Genomic DNA, 20,047 nt, shown 5'->3' with positions numbered 1-20,047 from the left:
TTCCAGGGACCAGCACAGAAGGAGGCGCCAAACACTTGTAATTCCAGCTCCAGGGACTCCAGCGCCCTCTTCTGTCGCCCACGGGCACTACACGCATGTGCACCCGCCCACCCCTCCACCTAGGAACATAATTAAGTAAATATCAATGGGAAGATGCTGTCTGTAGCAGACAACGGGTCTCACCTAACCACACGGTTTCAGAAAAGGTCCTGGGAGAGCTGTATTGCAAGAGTCTGCACATCCTTCATAATTTAGACCTCAGGGCCGCACATGATCTCCCCTTCCTTCTTTCTAGTAGTGGTCAGGGAACTCCAAAAGCTAGGCAAGCACTTTACTGCACACAGCTACACTCCAGCCCCTTGGATGTATATCTTATTTAATTTCCACAGGCCTGTCCCCATCTCCTTCCCAATTGGTGCTTTCTGAAGCCCCTCCGCTCTCCACTCCCTGTCTACGAAATCCTTTTCTTCACTGTGTTTTTATCCCCTCTCAGGCTTCCTCTAACGTTCTCTGAGAAGGGTTCTGTTCCACCCACGGGACTCTCGGGTGAGTGTGTGTGTGTGTGTGTGTGTGTATATGTAAAGGATCTTCCAGTCTCGGGCCTGGGATGAGGATACCTCTGTGTGTGTGTGTGTGTGTGTGTGTGTGTGTGTGTGTGTAAGGGATCTTTCTATATCATGGGGTGGGGTGGGGCTTGCTAGTCAGAGCTGGGCACTTCCTTTCCCCCTCCTGCTTGGTGAAGGAACCACCACAGCATCTGGATGGCCCATTAAGCCACAAAGAGGAAAGGACACCATTAACTACGTCAGGCAGCCCTAGCCACGCTGGGGCGTGGGAATAGACACAGATGTGGGAGGAACAGGGAGCCCAGGGTGGCCCCAGCAGTGACTCACCGTAAGACCTTCCACCCTTTGCCCCCCAGCCTCTTCAGTGGCCATCCTGGACCATGGCCTGCTCTGGTTCCCAGAGGCCCTTTCCGCTCAGGCCCCTTGGGCACCCTTTTCCCAGAATGGGCCAGGGGGCTCATGTTACACAATCCCTCAGGCCCTGCGTTTAGTCCACTAAGTCTTCTTTCAAAATAAGTCCTAAAAACTGGTCCCGCTGGCGTGGTGGCACATGCCTTTAGTGTCGGCATTCAGGAGGCAGAGGTCTCTGTGAGTTCTAGGTCAATCTGCTCTACAAAGCCAGTTCCAGGTCAGCCAGGGTTACACAGTGAGAAAAACAACAGTAAATCAAAACCAGAAGCAACCAGTCTGGCCCTGGTGGTGCAGGCCCGTAATCCCAGCCCTTCAAGAAAGAGCTGAAGACCTGTGTGGACTGCAGAGTTCAGAACCAGCCTGGGCAACTTATCCCGACAAGAAGGGGGCCAGAGTGTGACCCCCTGGGTCCCACATGGTGGAAGGAGGGAACCAACTCCTGCAAGCTGCCCTGTCACCTCCACAGGAATGATGCCGCAGAGCCCCCACCCCACGATACAATAAAGCAATTAATTTAGAAAGGAAGTTGCTGATGGGTGATGGTGACGCACGCCTTTAATCCCAGCACTTGAGAGGCAGAGGTAGGTGGATCTCTTGTGAGATCAAGGCCAGCCTGGTCTACAGAGTGAGTTTCAAGACAGCTTGGGCCATATGGAGAAACCCTGTCTTGAAGAGCCAAAAAACAAAGGGGGGTGGTGGTGGAAGGTTGTCCTGCTGTGTTTACTTTTTTTTTCTTTTGGTTTTGCAAGACAGTTTCTCTGTGTAGCCTTGGTTGCCCTGGACTCACTTTGTAGACCAGGCTGGCCTTGAACTCACAGCGATCCGCCTGCCTCTGCCTCCCGAGTGCTGGGATTAAAGGCGTGCGCCACCACGCCTGGTAACTACTTTTTACTTCTTCATCCCAGCCTCTCTGACAAAAGGTTTTGGTCATCATGGGTCAGACATCACCTCTGAGGTGAATGACTGGACGGATGCAAGGGTAGATGCCCTTCTTGTCCTGGCTTCCTTTCTCAGCCAGTCCTACTTACTCCTCCAGGAAGCCTGCCTGCATTGGCCCGCATCTGTTTCTGACATTTCCCATCTGCACCATCCCAGACTGAGAGGATGCTGTCTGTGTAGAATCTCAGAATCTCTGCTTGACATAGCAATCCACGCCTGTAAGCTTAGCACTTGGGAGGCTGAGGAAGGCGAATGGAGAGCTTAAAGGCAGACTGTGGTAAATAGCCACATTCTCTTTCCAAAATACAAACGAGAGAGAATTACTATTACCAGCATGTATTCTAGTCAGGGGCTCTACCACTGAGCCACGCCTCCAGCCCCTCACTGGGGGATTCTAGGCAGGGGCTCTACCACTGAGCCACGCCTCCAGCCCCTTACTGGGGGATTCTGGGCAGGGGCTCTACCACTGAGCCACGGCCCCAGCCCCTCACTGGGGGATTCTAGGCAGGGGCTCTATCACTGAGCCACGCCCCCAGCTTCTCACTGGGGGATTCTAGGCAGGGGCTCCACCACTGAACCATGCCCCCAGCCCCTCACTGGGGGATTCTAGGCAGGGGCTCCACCACTGAGCCACGCCCCACAGCCCCTCACTGGGGGATGCTAGGCAGGGGCTCTACCACTGAACCACACCCCACAGCCCCTCACTGGGGGATGCTAGGCAGGGGCTCTATCACTGAGCCACACCCCAGCCCCTCACTGGGGGATTCTAGGCAGGGGCTCTACCACTGAGCCATGCCCCACAGCCCCTCACTGGGGGATGCTAGGCAGGGGCTCTACCACTGAGCCATGCCCCACAGCCCCTCACTGGGGGATGCTAGGCAGGGGTTCTACCACTGAGCCACGCCCCCAGCCCCTCACTGGGGGATGCTAGGCAGGGGCTCTACCACTGAGCCACGCCCCACAGCCCCTCACTGGGGGATGCTAGGCAGGGGCTCTACCACTGAGCCACGCCCCACAGCCCCTCACTGGGGGATTCTAGGCAGGGGCTCTACCACTGAGCCACGCCCCCTCTTTTCGAGAGATATTGCTAGATACATCCCTAGGCTTTGTTGCACTTAGTATTTTGAGTCAGGGTCTTACTTTGTGGCCCAAGTAGGTCTTGAGCTTTCGAACCCTCACTCCTCAGCCTCCCAAACAGCTGGAATCTGCACGCTTGTACCATTAGACCAGGCTTTTCTGTCTTTATCTCTTAGAAGTCAAGCAGTTAATTATCACCTCATCCTACAGTCTCCATGGCTGACTCCCCATCTGGGAGCCCGTGATGACAAATCCCTGGCTGTGTCATTCCCCTTAAGGCCCTGCCAGTTAAAATGAATCACTGGGGATCGTGGTGGAAGACGATGGCCGAGAGACACAAAAACCTCATTTCTCCCTTGTATTCTTAGGAATATCCACAGGGACATATTTACACCATTTGCATACACGAGGGCGGGGGAGCCATGAGAGTTGACCTTGGGGCTCACTGTGCTGGCGGCAGCAGCACCTTCAGGGGCACCTGGTCCCCCTGGGCGGTCGGTGGCATTGCCCAGACAGCCCCGGAGGACTTGCCTGTGGTGCTCCTCTTGGAGGTCAAGGGTGTCTCCAGGGTGAGCGAGGCGTTGGCCATCTCCTGGGGCTTGTCACTGGCCAGGAAGCGGAGGAGGTTGTGCAGGGCCTTGGTGACGTCACTGCGGGCTCCCTCGTTGACCAGGCAGTAGAGGATGGGGTCAGCCACGCAATTGAGGCTGGTGAAGGCCAGGGAGCTGTGGTAGGCAGAGAAGACTCGCTCCTCGAAGCCACAGTCCCCAGGCCGGCCCAGGAGGACGGCGCTGCGAGACAGCAGGAGAGCGTGGTAGGGCGCAAAGCACACCAGTACAATGGCGATAAGGCTCAGGGCCAGACGCTTGATCTTGACTTTCTCCTGGCGCTCGGTGGACACGCTGCTCTGCACGGCCCGCAGGATGCCGCGGTAGCACAGCAGCATGAGTGCCCAGGGGAAGAGGAAGCCCACGAAGACGCGGTACAGATTCATCCAGGCCACCCATTTCTCCATGGGGAACCTCTCAAAGCAGAAGGTGTGGTTGTAGCGATCTCGAAAGAGCTCGTCGTGGAAGAGCGGTGCGGAGTTGGCACCCAGCTCGGTGGCCCAGACCACGGAGCTCACAGCCACGGCTGTCTTGACCCGGCGCAGGCGCGCGAAGCGCAGCGGATGGGCCACTGCTAGGTAGCGGTCCACGGAGATGCAGCACAGGAAGGCGATGCTGATGTAGATATTGCTGTAGAAGATGAAGCCGAAGAGCTTACAGGAGCCCGGGCCGTGGATCCAATTGTCGTGGTGCAGGAAGTAGTCGACCCACAGCGGCAGGGTGCAGATGTACAGCAGGTCGGCGATGCTCAGGTTCATCAGATAGACGCCCAGCTCGTTGCGCTGGCGCACCTGGCGGTAGGCCGCCCAGAGGGCCAGGCAGTTGGTGGGCAGCCCAACCCCGATGACAAAGATGTAGAGGGATGGCGGGAAGAGGTGGTCCACCCGAGAGTCCACGTGGCAGCCCTCCAACGTGCGGTTGCCCATCCTGGGAGCTGGATCTTTCCAGGTGCTTCCCCTGGCCCGCTGGGGCTACAGGGCCACGGGGGGCGGGAGGCCATGGGTCCCCCTGAGCCCCCTTTTTGGAGGCTCAGGGGAACATCATAGGAGACAGTTCAGGAGGACTGAGGTCCCAGTTTACTTTGTGGCCAGCTAAGCGAAAAGAGAACTTGAGAGGATGAGCCTCAATTTCTGAATAGAAAGATGGGGGTGGGGGGAAATGGGTGAAGGCAGTGTTTATGGAGGAGATGAAGACAGCAAAGATGTGGTGCTTACTGAGGTCTTAGGAAGTAAACATGGACATAATGAAATACCAACGGGATGGAATGTTCTAGAAGGCTCAGGAAATAAAGTATTGAAAAATGATCCAAAGTAGGAAAGACGCAACTTGGAGTGCTGGCATCCGCTAGCACCCCAGCAGGAAATAGAGAACTATGTAAAGTCAACAATGGGGGGGGAAGAAAAATGAGGTGTCTTGGGGCGGGGCGGTGGACAAAGAGGAAGGGCTCCTGAGGGCTGGGGACTGTGGAAAGGGATGCTAGGAAACAGGAAGGTGAGTAAGTGGTGAAGCACAGGAGGATTGTGGGTAGAAGGGGGAGTCTGCAGAGGGCGCCAGAAGACTCAGAGTTGACCTTGGTGGGCACTGAGGGCTGGAGGTGACGTTGTCCCACTCACGACTGCATTGAGAGCTGAGCTCGTTAGGCCTGTGGGGAGAGAAAACTGGTGAAACAGGCACGGACACCCATGCGAGCCATCTCCATACCTTCCCATTATTCCTGTGGAAGACACGGGGGACACCCCAACAAAGCCTGCTCAGTCCCACCCCCAAGGGACAGATGGCTAAGAGCATGGGATCCAAGGCCTTTGCAAATACAAAAGACCTAACACATGTTGGCATGTGACTTCCATCCCAGAAGTCAGAAGGGCAGAGTCTGGAGAATCAGGAGTTCAAAACCATCCTCCACTACACAATGGGTTTGAAGTCATGACAACCCGTTTGGAAATAAGCAGGGGACTGTGAGGTGTGTGGAGACGGCTCAGTGGGGAAAGGAGCTTGCGGCCACGTCTCGCCACCTGAGTTTGATTCCAGGAATTCACACGGTGGCAGAGAACCAATTCCGCAGGTTGTCCTCTGACCGCCCTTCTCCCGCCCCCCACATGTATAGCATTCACACACACACATGCTTGGGGATGCACACGCATGCGTGCGCGCACACACACACACACACAGGCACAGAGATCTGACAAACTGAGGGAAGGAGCAGGGCCCAGATCTGTCCAAGGTCCTGATGCCCAAGGTGGGCAATCTCTGCCCTCAGCTCCTTTCCCAGACTGCCCTGCGGTTTCAGGTGCCCTGTGGATACAAAAGGGGCTGACAATGGGACAGAGAGCCAGGGGGACCCAGCTATCACAGTGCTGGCAGCCCTCACAGTCTCCTCTCTCCCCTGCCACTGTCCCCACAAAGGACCTTGGACCTTTATTTTTCTGGGAAGATCTACAAGTTTAGAACAGAGACCATTCATGTACCAAGTCTCTGAACTGGTGGTCAGAGCGTCTGTACACATTTGGTTTTCTTGGATGTGAACCAATCACCCACCCCCTTCTCTCTCAGTCTCATGTAATCCACGCTAGCCTTGAACCTGCTACGTAATTGAGGATGACCTCGATGCTCCCGTCGACTCCTTCTGGGTGCTGGGGTCACAGGAGTGCACCACTGAGCCCAGTTTACACAGAGCTGGGATTGTTACGCCTGGCCTCCTGCATTCAAGGCAGGCGCTCTACCAACGTGAGCCACGCCCTCCACATATATGTTGGTTGGCTTGTTGGATTGTTTGAGGTTGGGTCTTACTATGTAGCCCAGGCTACCCTGAAACTCGTGAGCATCCTTGCTTCTGTCACCTGAGTAATCAGAGTGGAGGCATGCACCATCGGGCCCAGCTTCAAAGCGTTTCAAATTCGGGAGGCAGAGGCAGGCGGAGCTCTGAGTTTGAGGCTAGCCTCGTCACAGAATGGCTTCCAGGACAGCCAGGGCGACACAGAGCCTGTCTTAAAGAAAGCCATACAGACAAACAAGGTCATACTTGCAAATCTAAGCCAAGCCACTGAAAGGATCACGTGCCATGTAGTCTGAGTGAAAAGACAACGGCAGCCAGGAAGCCACCTCTGCAAAATTCCTAGGACGTGCTCGAAAACCACGGTTTGTGAGCCAGTAAGATGGCTTCTGTGAGTAAAGTTGCTTGCTGCCAAGCTTGACAACCTGAGTTGTCAATATCCATATAGAGAAAGGAGAGAACTGACGCCCAGAAGTTGTGCTCCACGCGTACATAACGCCCTCCTCCCGCCAAGAAAATCAATAAATAATAAATGTATGTAATTTAGGAGAGAGGGAGAGAGAAAGATGGGTTAAGCTGGGCGTGGTGGCGCACGCCTTTAATCCCGGCACTTGGGAGGCAGAGGCAGGTGGATCTCTGTGAGTTTGAGGCCAGCCTGGTCTACAAAGCAAGTCCAGGCCAGCCAAGGCTACACAGAGAGACTATGTCTCGAAAAACAAAACAAGCCAAACCAAAAAAAGATGAGTTAAGTCAACTGGACAGATGAGGAAATTGAGGACTAGAGAGGGAAAGGGATGAGCCTGGGGTCACACAGGGGGTCCCCAGAAGCCCGAGTGAAGGAGAGATAAACCTGTTTTTGTTATGATCCCAAGTGTAGGGCGGGGAACGGTCTTGTGAGAGAACAGGTGAGGTTAATCCACTGGAAGACAAACCACCTCGTGTGGGAGCCTGATTGTTTCCAGCTGAAAAGATCCGCGAACAGACTCTGGGAGGAGCTACATAAAGTGAGCCAGAAACAAGAGAGGGGGCTTTTGGAGACTTGGGGTTTTGGCTGTTCAGTGCTCCACTTCCAGATGCTCTTAGAGAGAACTGCTCGAGGGAAGGCTTAGGGGCTCCTGGCTCCTGCTAAGGTTCCGGGTTCTGGGTTGCTCCAGGTTCCAGCAGAAGAAATCCTGCTGATCACGCCAAGAGAATCGTTCCTCGGAACTGATATCCTTATGGCTTTGTTATTGTATTCTTTAATCCTCTTTTCCTGTTGTTTATCTTAGTCGGGTTATAAGGGACGTACGCTTGGTTAATAAGTTCGTAATAAAATACGTTTGTTAAGAAACATGAGCGTACACCCGGATCTTTCTTCTTCCCAAGAAAAGCCATTCCTGCTTTATCTCCAGATGGACCCTGAGCCCATGCCTGTGTCTCCACCCCCTCACTGGTTCTATGCTGCCCTCGATACTCAGGGGCCTGTGACAGCGTCATCCTGTCACTCAGCCTCACTTGATTAACTTTACAGGGCAGCCAGGAAGACCTTGCTAAGGGAAGCAGCTCTTGTTCTTTTCTTCATGAACCTCCCAAGGCTTCCAAGAGGCTGGGTTGTGGCTCAGCAGTACAGCCCCTGCCTAGAATCCCCCAGTGAGGGGCTGGGGGTGTGGCTCAGTGGTAGAGCCCCTGCCTAGAATCCTCCAGTGAGGGGCTGGGGCGTGGCTCAGTGGTAGAGCCCCTGCCTAGAATACCCCAGTGAGAGGCTGGGGCGTGGCTCAGTGATAGAGCCCCTGCCTAAACCCCCCCCAGTGTGGGGCTGGGGGGCGTGGCTCAGTGGTAGAGCCCCTGCCTAGAACCCCCCCAGTGTGGGGCTGGGGGGCGTGGCTCAGTGGTAGAGCCCCTGCCTAGAATCCCCCAGTGAGGGACTGGGGCGTGGCTCAGTGGTAGAGCCCCTGCCTAGAATCCCCCAGTGAGGGACTGGGGGCGTGGCTCAGTGGTAGAACCCCTGCCTAGAATCCCCCAGTGAGGGGCTGTGGGGCGTGGCTCAGTGGTAGAGCCCCTGCCTAGAATCCCCCAGTGAGGGGCTGGGGTGTGGCTCAGTGGTAGAGGCCCTGCCTAGAATCCCCCAGTGAGGTGCTGGGATGTGGCTCAGTGGTAGAGCCCCTGCCTAGAATCCCTCAGTGAGGGGCTGGGGGTGTGGCTCAGTGGTAGAGCCCCTGCCTAGAATCCCCCAGTGAAGGGCTGGGGGCGTGGCTCAGCGGTAGAGCCCCTGCCTAGAATCCCCCAGTGAGGGGCTGTGGGGCGTGGCTCAGTGGTAGAGCCCCTGCCTGGAATCCCCCAGTGAGGGGCTGGGGGCGTGGCTCAGTGGTACAGCCCCTGCCTAGAATCCCCCAGTGAGGGGCTGGGGGCGTGGCTCAGTGGTAGAGCACTTGATCAGTATGTGCAACGTCCCAGGTTCTATTTGCCCTATTTTCTAGAAAACAAATAAACTTGACAGAAAATGGAAACTCCTGGTGTTTGGTTACAGGCATCTAGGCTCTTCCCAGCTGGCCTGTGCTGCCCCGCCTACTCCATCCCCCTTCAGCAGGCTCTGAGCCAGAGCTTCCTCCAGGGCCGATATACTGGCCTATGCTGTCTTCAGCTCCTCTGCCTAAATCCCTTCTTCAATCCTTCCCAGGTCTCTGCCACCTTTTCACAGCGCTGTGTATCCCAGTGGCTTCTGCCTGTCTAGAACTTCTTGGGGCGGGGGGACAGAGATCTTTAGTGTCGTGTGGATTGTTCTAGTCCCCAGATGAATGACAGTCCCTGCATACACTAGGTGCTCAGTAAGTGGCTGGCTACAGAAGCCTAGAGGCTGGGAGAGGGCACAACACCCTGGCTAGCCCTTGTCTCATTCCTGCCCGTCCTTCTCTTCCTAGATTGGACCCCGGGGCATCAGCAAACCCTGGGGCGCCCAGCGGGAAGAGGCTGCATGCTGGGAAGAGATTAAAGGGCAGGATTGACTTGGAAAGGTCAGGCCACTGTACTGATCCCCCCCCCCCGCCCCCCAAGGCCAGCGCCTGGTGGGGGCGGGGGTCCTTAGACACCTGCTGGCCACCCTCAGAACTGCTGACTTCTGGGTCCCTTGGAGATGGAGTGGGAGGGACTTGTTCCTGAGTAGACCAATGGGAGCTAGCCCAGCCTACCATCAATCAAAACTTCCCAACAGACCAAGTCTTCCTCGCTAAACCTCTCCTGGAGGCTGCCCCCTGGGCCCGGGGATGTAGTTTAATGATACAATGGTTACCTAGAGTCTGATAGTGGGCACCAGGGCGTGGCTGCACAGGAGAGTGCTTCTCTGGCAGGCATGAGGTCCTGAGTTCAATCCTCATTACCATAAAAGAGAAACAGAAGCGTTGTGGCGCAAGCCTTTAATCCCAGCACTCGGGAGGCAGAGGCCGGCGGATCTCTGTGAGTTCGAGGCCAGCCTGGTCTAAAAAGCAAGTCTAGGACAGCCAAGGCTACACAGAGAAACCTTGTCTTGGAAAAAAAGAAAGAAAGAAACAGAGGGCAAGAAAGAGGTCTGAGGCACACACCTCGTCTGATGGAGAATTCACCTAACTTGCATGAAGCCCTGGGCTGCATCCCCAGCACTTCATAAATCAGTCCTGCTGGTCCAGGCCTCTAATTTTTTTTTTTTTTTTTTTTTTTTTTTTTTTGCCTCTAATTCTTTCTAACAGGTCAGCCCAGGATAAGCAAGGCCCTGTTTCAAAATGCAAAGAGAAAGTAAGTAGCTGGCTGAGGATGTGACCTCTGCTCTGCAAGGTGAGCACCTGCGTTCAGAACCTCAGCATCCACATAAAAACCCTTCGGGGAGAACCGAACCCCCGTCCCCACCCCCACCCCGACCCCCCCCCTTCCATGGCCCCAGGTCCCTGCTGAGACTGGAACGGGTACACAGGCAGCAAAGACATTCTTGGCAGCCAACGGAAATGAACTCACCATTGCCAATTTCCTCCCAGGGAACAGAGTCTGACATCCACCCTGTCCTCAGCCTACCTGAGTCATAGGGGGTGCTAGGCGCGAGGCACGGAGGCACAGACAGACAGACAGGCCGGCAGACCGGGCAGACCGACCAACCTTTCTTTCCTGCCTGACATCTGGCCACCAGGACACCACCCCCCTCCAAACATCAAAGAACCTCTCTAATTCTTAGAATTCTGTGCTACAGGTTCCCGGGGTGAGTTGGGCACAGGGAGCTGGCTAATTCCATCCTGTATGGGGAAACTGAGGTCCACTGTGGAAAGCTGTTCTTCACCATCTGAGAGCTTCTCCTCTCTCATTCCTGTACTTATGTCTTTCTAGGGGCATCAGACCCCTCTGAAAATCTGTTAAAAACTGGGCGTTTTGGGGCTGGAGAGATGGCTCAGTGGTTAAGAGCGCCACCTGCTCTTCCAGAGGTCCTGAGTTCAATTCCCAGCAACCACATGGTGGCTCACAACCATCTATAATGAGATCTGGTGCCCTCTTCTGCAGATAAAGCACTCATATACAATAAATAAATTTGTAAAAAACTGGACATTTTCCTTGTTTGGTTGGTTTTGGTTTTTTGGAGATAGGGTTTCTCTGTGTAGCCCTGGCTGTCCTGGAACTCGATCTGTAAACCAGACTGGCCTGGAACTACAGGAGATCTGCCTGCCTCTGTCTCTCAAGTGCTGGGACTAAAGCCTGTGCTGCCATACTCTTTTAATTGAGACTTTTTTTTTTAAGTGACCCTGGAGGCAGAGGCAGGTGAATCACTATGAGTTCGAGGCCAGCCTGGTCTATAAGGCGAGTCCAAGTCAGCCAAGGCTACACAGAGAAACCCTGTCTCAAAAAAAAAAACAAAAAAAAAAAAACAAAAAAAAACCAGGCTGGAGAGAAGGCTCACAGGTTAAGAGCACCACCTGCTCTTCCGAAGGTCCCGAGTTCAATTCCCAGCAACCACATGGTGGCTCACAATGACCTGTAATGAGATCTGGTGCCTTCTAGTGTGGTGCATGTGTGGGCAGAATACTGAATAAATTAAAAAATAAATCTTAAAAAAAAAAAAAGCTGGGCGTGGTGACACAGGCCTTTACTCCGAGCACGCAGGAGGCAGAGGCAGGCTTTTCGCTGTGAGTTCGAGGCCAGCCTGGTCTACAAAAAAAACAAAAACAAAACAAAACAGAAAAAAAGTGCCCCTGACTGCTGGAGTTCAGTTCAAATCCACAGTAGTGGATAGGTAGACCCCAGGAGCTGGCTGGCCTGGCTTTCTGGTTGCAACAGTGAGCTCTGGTTCAGATCTCAAAAACTAAGAGGGGTGTGAGAGAAGGCATCGATGCTCTCCTTTGGCCTGTGAATTAACACGCGCCTGTACACCTGTGGGCACACGTGTGCACAACACACACACACACACACACACACACACACACACACACTGACCCACCGTAGTAACTAGAGTAACCCTCCAGCCTTTGCCCGGCCCTAGGTGGAGTCAGTTATCTTAACCTTTAGTGAGACTTTGGGGAGGTGCATACATGCTCAAATTTTACACACACACACACACACACACACACACACACACACACACACACACACACACCCTCAACTCATGTGCCTGCAGGAAAGATAAGTTCAAGTGTGGCACAGTATTGTGGGGGTTAGGAAAGGCTCGCTTGGACCCCCAAGCTCCTGCAGGGCCTCCACTGCTAAAGCCAGAAACAAATTCCTGCTCCCACAGGGCGGCTCCGCCATCCAGCAGGAGGCAAAGCCTGGAGGTTGAAAAGCCAAGAAAAAGAAGTGATAGGAGGCGCCCCCCCCTTATCAACCCTTAGCCTACTCACCACCCTTGTTTCTGAAGCCACTAGGCGGGCTCCCCTGTTTCCCCTGCACCACAGGCTCCAAGTCTCCCCCATTCCTCAAGCCCCCAGGGGACTGGCCAGCTCCCCGTCTGCTCATTAGGGCTGAAATGTGATCAGCGTGTCTCGCTGCCCACCTGGTGCCTTGGCAGCAAAAGGAAACGGTGTGGGGTGTGTGTGTGTGTGTGTGTGTGTGTGTGTGTGTGTGCGCGCGCGCGCAATCAGGCCACCCTCATGTCCTGGCTGGGCCTCAGTTTCCCCGTTTCTATTAAGGAGAGTCTTTGTCGCACGCCCACGCTGGCCGCTACGCCCACACCACCCAGCAGGACTGTGGAATTCTTACTGCTGCCCCGCTGACATCCCAGCCCCAGCAGCTCTCCCGTCCCCGGGTTCTATGGCTGGCCCGGCTTGTGGCCGAATGTTCTAACATTCTAGACCCTTGATTCTTTCCTTTCTGTTATTATTATCCTCGCCTTTGCCAGCACGCACCCTTGCCAGTTTCCAATATTCCAGGCGTCTCCCAGCCCAAGATTCTGAAGTTCTATTGTTAGAACCCTCTATGATTTCAAAAAAAAAAAAAAGAAAGAAAGAAAGAAAAAAAAATAAAATAAAACACATGCTATGACTTTCATAATCTATTATTAAACCCCTTGGTGATTTTTATCTTTTCCCAGCAAATGAATACGCGTTTCCCTTTTCGCTCTTTGCAGAAATGGGAACGCGTTGTAAATAGGTGAACCCAACTTCCTCTTCCCCCTCTCCCCCATTTCTGCTTTGACTTAAGACAAAAAAGAAACACCCCAAATCATGAATTCTCAGATTGGGCAGCATCCCAAGATACTTAAAGTTTATAGAGTCGGGGGGGAGGAAAGGTGTCAGGACAGATGATCATCTTCACCTGGCCCTCCCAAAGAATGATACTCTCCCCACCTCGGGAAGGGACCCTAGGAACCTAGGCCGCGTCTGACCCCTTTGCTCGGCGGTCTGGCCTCATCCCTCCCTGTTCACACCAGCTGAGTTATTATTTGTCTAGACACAAACCAAATTATAGGCCCTGTCCCGAGGGAACAGTGGGGCTTCGAGGGCAGGGTCAGGAGACAGGGGTGGAGTTAATTTGCTTGGCTCACCTCCCTCCCTCTGAAATTTCTCCCCCTCAACCCCCCCCCCCCCGCCCCCCACCCCCACCCCCAGCCCAGGCCACCTCTGGTCTTTTTCCCCTTCTCCACCACCAAGTCCTCAGAAATATCTTTGCCGCTCTGCTCCACAAACCCTTCCCTCTGGCCTCCGGCCACTCATACCCAAGTCTCTGGCATTCCTCCCTCCTCACTAAGTGGACCTCATTGCCGGAATTAATCCGACTTAAGTGGTAGAGGAAGAATTTAGGTCTCCAGATATGGTCAAGGCTGCCGTTGGACCAGAGAGTCCCAACCTCTGAGGCTGGCACTCACTCACTCACTTCTGCTCGAGGGCCTCAGTTTCCCCTCTTGTAAAATGGAAGGGGCACACGGACTACATGGTACCCTCAGGTCCTTTGTGCCGCACGAGCCGTGAGTACCATATCCCATCCCGATCCGTGTGGATCGAAGGGTTGGGGCATCAAAAGGTCCTTTGGTACCCTGTGCTTGTCTTGGAGGGCTTCAGCATCCTGGGTCCTGGTATTCAAAGACTGGAAGCCAGGGTCTCATTCTTTAGCCCAGGCTGGCCTCACTCAGACTAAGATTCTCCCATCTCAGGGAGTCATGTAGCCCAGGCTGGCCTAAAACTTTTTCTTTTTTTTTTTTTTTGAGATAGGATTTCTCTGTGTAGCCTTGGCTATCCTGGACTCGCTTTGTAAACCAGGCTGGCCTTGAACTCACAGCGGTCCACCTGCCTCTGCTGGGATCAAAGGCGTGCGCCACCAGGCCCGGCTGGCACGAAATTCTTAATCCTCCTGTCTCTTCCAAATGCCAGGACAGCAGTCAGGTGCCAACATGGCAGGCTATGGGCTCCTGGATGGGTCTGAGTTTGGGAGCCCTTCCCCGACCCTTCTCCTGTATCCATTCCTTGGAGGATGCCAGACCTGAAGTTCAACCTCAGAGACAGAGGTGGTGGTGGGAAGCTCTTATGTAGATTTCGGGGTGGAGCGTAGCTGGTTGGAGGCTCTAGGAGAGGTGCTGTGGTGTACCCCATCTTTCACACCAGTACCGCCATTGCACATTGAGCTTGGGACACACACATACACACACACACACACACACACCCCAAAGGCTTTGGTCGAGGGTTGGGGTAACCCCCCACAGACCCCCCTCCCTGAGCTCAGTTCAGTTGCAGGGAAGCGGAGTGAGGCAAAGCAAGGAGTTAACAGAGGCCCAGCCAAATCCTGGAAGGGAGGAAGTGGGGGGAGGAAGTCCACCCCCCCCCCCAGCCAGGAATTCCTGAAACAGGAGGGTGGGGTAGGTGTGACCTCAGAAGCCATGGGGTGACTGCAAAGTGGGTACTGGGGTCATGGTGTCACTCGGAGACCATTGACCCTGGCTTGCAATCCCACTGGCCCCCCACTTCAATCCTAAGCATCCCCCCAACCTGAAGGAGAAGGTGCTATGATGTCTCAGAACTTAGGGAGAGACGATGGGGGGGGGCGGGGGCTAAAGGCATCACAGAGCAAGGCCCTTCTGAGCAAGGGCCAGAGAGCAAGAGAACCAAACAGCGGGGTGGGGGCGGGGAAAGAAGGGGGGTAAGGGGGGGAAGACTCGTAGAGACACTGAGATAGATACAGAGTCGGGACATCCAAAAAGAAGGAAGGGGTCTCATAGAAACAGAGCAATGGAGGCCAGGGCTGAAGTAGAAAGGACCCAGAGGCAGACAGGAGCAGACGTAGGGACCCTAAGAAATAAAGAAATAAGGTCCGCTTGGTTTGCTGCTGAAGAGCGCCTATAACCGCAACATTTAGAGGGCTGAGGCAGGAGGATGGCCAGTACAAGGAACTCCTGAGCTGTAGCCGGGGGTATCTACAAAACGCCAGAGGGTGGACAGTCCTGCGTAGTTACACGTACTTATAGCTCCGGTCTACTTTAGGAAGCTGAGGCAGGGAGATTACGGTGAGTTTGAGGCCAACGTGGGCAAGAGAGTGAGTTCAAAGCTAAGTTTACCGTATGGGATGATATCGTGTGCGTGTGCGTGTGTGTGTGTGTGTGTGTGTGTGTGTGAGAGAGAGAGAGAGAGAGAGAGAGAGAGAGAGAGAGAGAGAGAGAGAGAGAGAGAGAGAGAGAGAGAGAGAGAGAGAAAGAAGAAGAAGAAGAAGAAGAAGAAGAAGAAGAAGAAGAAGAAGAAGAAGAAGAAGAAGAAGAAGAAGAAGAAGAAGAAGAGAGCCAGAGAGGCAGGGGATCTTAGGGACCACGGGGACGGGAAGGCGATGCAGAAAGGATAGGATCTCCGGAGCCAAGTGCGGGGAGACTGAGGCAGCGGAGCGGTCGCCCAGAAGTCTTGGACCTGCTAAAGGGGAGAACGGGAACGGAGGGGCAGCAACCCACCTGCGCGGAGGCTGAGCTAGGCGACCGGCGTCTGCGACTTGATTCTCTGCTCTGCGTAGCGCGGGACCCGGCGGGCGCCCCCGCGGGGCAGAAGAGCAGCGACAACCCCTGGCCCGCGGCTGGAGTCTGAGCCCAGGCCCCGCCCCGGCCAGGCCCGGCCCGGCCCCCCCGTTAACCCCTCCTCTGCCGTTCCCCTCCACCCCACCGAGCCCCTCCCCCTGAGCCCTGCCCCAAGGAACTCAAACCCGGAGACCTCACCTGCTGCTTCAGAGGCGCATCCCGTTAACCCCTTCCCTACCCTCCTTCTGTGAAGAGCGCCCCTCCCTGCAGGGCCTCAGTTAAATAACCTTCTTCTTGTCCCCCCACTGAGGGACTGAGAACAAAGGGGTGTCTGTTAAGGGGTCAGTAAACTGGCTCAGGAGACCGAGGTGATTGCTTGCTACTAATTCTGAACTCAGACCCCAGGGCACACCCGATGGAAGTTGTCTTCTGACTTCTACACTGTCCGGGCGCCACACACCCCCATCAGATAAATAAGTGTAAAACTAAAAATTCTACCAATAAATACATAAATAAATAAAATTAAATTAAATTAAAATCTAAATGCCGGTATCAAGATCTATTAAGGAAAGGAGCCTTGAGAGTCAGGTCTTGCCTCTGTTTCCTCCCCGGTCAGAGGGGTTAGGCAAGGTCCTTTTCTCATGACGTCACTACCACCGAATTTGTAAAGAGGTGTCATTCTGGGCTAGTGGTGTGCACCTGTAATCTCCCAGCGTTTAGGAGGCTGGGGCTGGAGGATTGCTGGGAGTTCGAAGCCACAGTGGGCTAAACAGTGAGGTTCTACCTTTTTTTTTTTTTTTTTTTTTTTTTTTTTTTTTTGGTTTTTCGAGACAGGGTTTCTCTGTGTAGCCTTGGCTGTCCTGGACTCACTTTGTAGACCAGGCTGGCCTCGAACTCACAGCGATCCGCCTGCCTCTGCCTCCTGAGTGCTGGGATTAAAGGCGTGCGCCACCACGCCCAGCGAGGTTCTACCTTTTAAAAAACGTTTCCGCTGGGCTGTCCCGTACACCCCAGCCTGCCCTTCTAGAAGCGTGTTGTCCCCAAAGACCACCTCAGCCCCTCACTTTGCAACGACTGTACTTTTCAGTCTTTTCCCGGTTATCCTAGGTTATCGGCCTCTCTGGTAGGAGGAGGGCCATTCTTGTGTTGGGCTTGATTACTGTTGTATGTACCCGTTTCCTAGAAGTGACAGAAGTGAACTCCCCGTTGCTTTCAGGAACTGTGCAAGTGCTCCAAACAGCTGCATTGCCCCCTCCCTTAAAAAAACAAAAAACAAAAAAACCCCACAGCTTTCATTTCCTACACAAATTAGTACTGACAGTTCATTGTAGACGCAGGGACTTCTGATCCACCCAAAGCATTCAGACGGCCAAAAACAACAGCAGTAATGATTTACAAATTCTGATTTACATAGATATTTTTATCTTGAGTGCTGAGGAAGATGGAACCAACGGACCAATGAGCTACACATACTGGGCAAGAGCTCTGTCACTGAGCCACGCCCCCAGCCCCTCACTGGGGGGTTCTAGGCAGGGGCTCTACCACTGAGCCACACCCCAGCCCCTCACTGGGGGATTCTAGGCAGGGGCTCTACCACTGAGCCACGCCCCCAGCCCCTCACTGGGGGATTCTAGGCAGGGGCTCTACCACTAAGCCACACCCGCAGCCCCTCACTGGGGGATTCTAGGCAGGGGCTCTATTTCTGAGCCACACCCCCAGCCCCTCACTGGGGGATTCTAGGCAGGGACTCTACCACTGAGCCACACCCCCAGCCCCTCACTGGGGGATTCTAGGCAGGGGCTCTACCACTGAGCCACGCCCCCAGCCCCTCACTGGGGGTTCTAGGCAGGGGCTCTACCACTGAGCCACACCTCCAGCCCCTCACTGGGAGATTCTAGGCAGGGGCTCTACCACTGAGTCACCCCCCCAGCCCCTCACTGGGGGATTCTAGGCAGGGTCTCTGTTACTGAGTATACTACTCAGTGTTGTTTGTTGTTGTTTGAGACAGGATTCTACTGTGTAACCCTGGCTGTCCTGGGACTCAGTGACCACTTTATTCTGCCGTCACAGTGCTTAGATCAAGGATGTGTGCCACCATACCTAATTGTGTGTGTGTGTGTAACAACAGCAGGTGCCCTTGTGTGAACATGTGTCTTTGAGGATATATGGGCCCATAGAAGCCATTTTAGGCAGTTCCTCAGGAGTCATCTTGGACTTTTCCCCCCAGCTAGGGCTTCTCTGTGTGGCCCTGGCTGTCCTGGAAGTAGCTATGTAGGCCAGGCTGGCCTCAAACTTAGATTTCTCCCGCCTCTGCCTCCCAAGTGCTAGGATTAAAGACATGCAACAACATGCCTAATTAAAATCCTTGTTTACTTATCACTATTGTGTGTAAGGACACATTGGGGTGAGTGTCTCGGTGCACATGTGGAGGTCAAAACACAACTTTATGGAATTGGTTCTTTATTTCCACTTTCATTGGGTTCAAGAGATCAAACTCGGACTCGACAGCAAATGGCTTTACCCACCAAGTCATTTCAACAGCTACAATATGCCACACTCTAAAAAAAAAAAAGATTTATTTATTCTGTGTACAGTGCTTTGACTGCACGTAGGCCTGTACTCCAGAAGAGGGCGCCAGATCTCATTACAGGTGGTTGGGAGCTACCATATGGTTGCTTGGACTTGAACTCAGGACCTCTGGAAGAGAAGTCAGTGCTCTTAACCTCTGAGCCATCTCTCTATCCCAATATGCCACACTTTTAAAGAATATTTATGGGCCTTATGTATAAGTCTGTGCACTATGAAACTGCAGTACCTGAAGTAGCCAGAAGAGGGCGTCGGATCCCATGGACCTGGAGGTACAGACAGTTGTGAGCTGCCATGTAGGTGCTGGGACCGGAACTTGTGTCTCCTGGAAGAGCAGCCAGCTCTCTCTTTTAACTATTTATTTTATGTACATGAGAGCTCTACTTTTTGGGAGTTTTGTTGTTGTTGTTTTTGTTTTGTTTTGTTTTGTTTTTCGGAGCCAGAGTCTCTCTGTGTAGCCTTGGCTGTCCTTGACTCGTTTTGTAGACCAGGCTGGCCTCGAACTCACAGCCATCCTCCTGCTTCTGCCTCCCGAGTGCTGGGATTAAAGGCATGAGCCACCACGCCAGGCGAGTGCTCTGTTTTCATGCTTATCAAAGAGGTGACAAGATTTCCTTACCAGGTGGTCACTGCGATTTGTATTCTGGACCTCTGGATGAGCAGCCAGCGCTCAGTCTCTGAGCCTTCTCTCCGGCCCCACACCCACAAGCACCCTACTGGAAGCCATCTCCTCAGTACCACGCTCTTTTTTTTTTTTATCACCACAGAATAGTTTTCACCCATTTTACAACTTCGTACAAATCAAAGGACTTAAAATAAAGGGGGGTGGGGGAGCTGTAGTAATAACCACTGTGCGGCTTTGGCCTTGGGTGGGTGACCTCCCCTCTCCGGACTGGACCGTTCCCGTCTTTCAGGGAATGAGACGGTTAACCATGGAACACGGACACCCACAACACCCGGGAGACTTAAAAGGACAGGCCCAAGGCAAGTGTCATGGTAACCTTATCCAAACTCCAAAAGATGAGACACTGTTTCACACAGCCCAGGAAGGAGGGGGCCTTGAACTTCATGAGCAGCTCAAACTCCTTCATTCTCCTGCCTCCACTCCAGAGTGCTTGGATTAAAAGTGTGAGAGCTACAACAGCCCGCTTCTGAAAAGCAATTCGGGAGCATCCAGCGGTGGGGGTGGTAGGGTCCCCCCTCTTCTGGCGAACCCTAAGTTTGCCGCAACTTAGCCCGACTCGTGGCAAGCGAAAAGGCAGCTCCTTTCTGAGCGTGGCTTGGAATATTTACAGAGGGACAGAGAGGATGGAGAGCACCTGCGGCCAAGAGGCAATCGTCACCCAAGGCTACAAATGCCGCCTGCTGAATGGAAACGGTCCCCCTACTCTCAAACTGGGTGGAGGCCATTCACAAGGCAGTTTCTCACGACCCAGCTCAGGGCGGGGGGGGGGGGGCGGGGGAGACAAAGGCCAAAAGCGACTCTGAGACAATGCATGGAGAATCACTAGCAATTTTCTTTTCTTTCTTTTTTTTTTTTTTAAAGATTTATTTATTTATTATTGTGTATACAGTGCTCTATCTGAACGATGCCTCCATGCCAGAAGAGGGCACCAGATCTCATTATAGATGGGTGTGAGCCATCATGTGGCTGCCGGGATTGAACTCAGGACCTCTGGAAGAG

The 20,047-nt window shown here is 53.7% G+C and overlaps 1 protein-coding gene across 1 annotated transcript; it reads right to left on the bottom strand.

Annotated features, from left to right (window-relative positions):
* Positions 1–3,338: 3,338 nt before the first annotated feature.
* On the bottom strand, positions 3,339–15,839 carry GPR4 (G protein-coupled receptor 4). The gene is made up of 2 exons (XM_084771058.1): positions 15,718–15,839; positions 3,339–5,243 (listed from the first exon to the last, which is right to left on the bottom strand). The coding sequence occupies exon 2, from the start codon at positions 4,525–4,527 to the stop codon at positions 3,436–3,438; it is 1,092 nt and encodes a 363-aa protein (XP_084627184.1). The 5' UTR covers positions 4,528–5,243; positions 15,718–15,839; the 3' UTR covers positions 3,339–3,435.
* Positions 15,840–20,047: the final 4,208 nt, after the last annotated feature.

Source organism: Acomys minous, assembly GCF_964271855.1.
Source record: "Acomys minous genome assembly, chromosome: 20".
Taxonomy (NCBI): domain Eukaryota; kingdom Metazoa; phylum Chordata; class Mammalia; order Rodentia; family Muridae; genus Acomys; species Acomys minous.
Note: the sequence above shows the minus strand (reverse complement) of the source record. Positions and strands in the feature narration are given on the sequence as shown.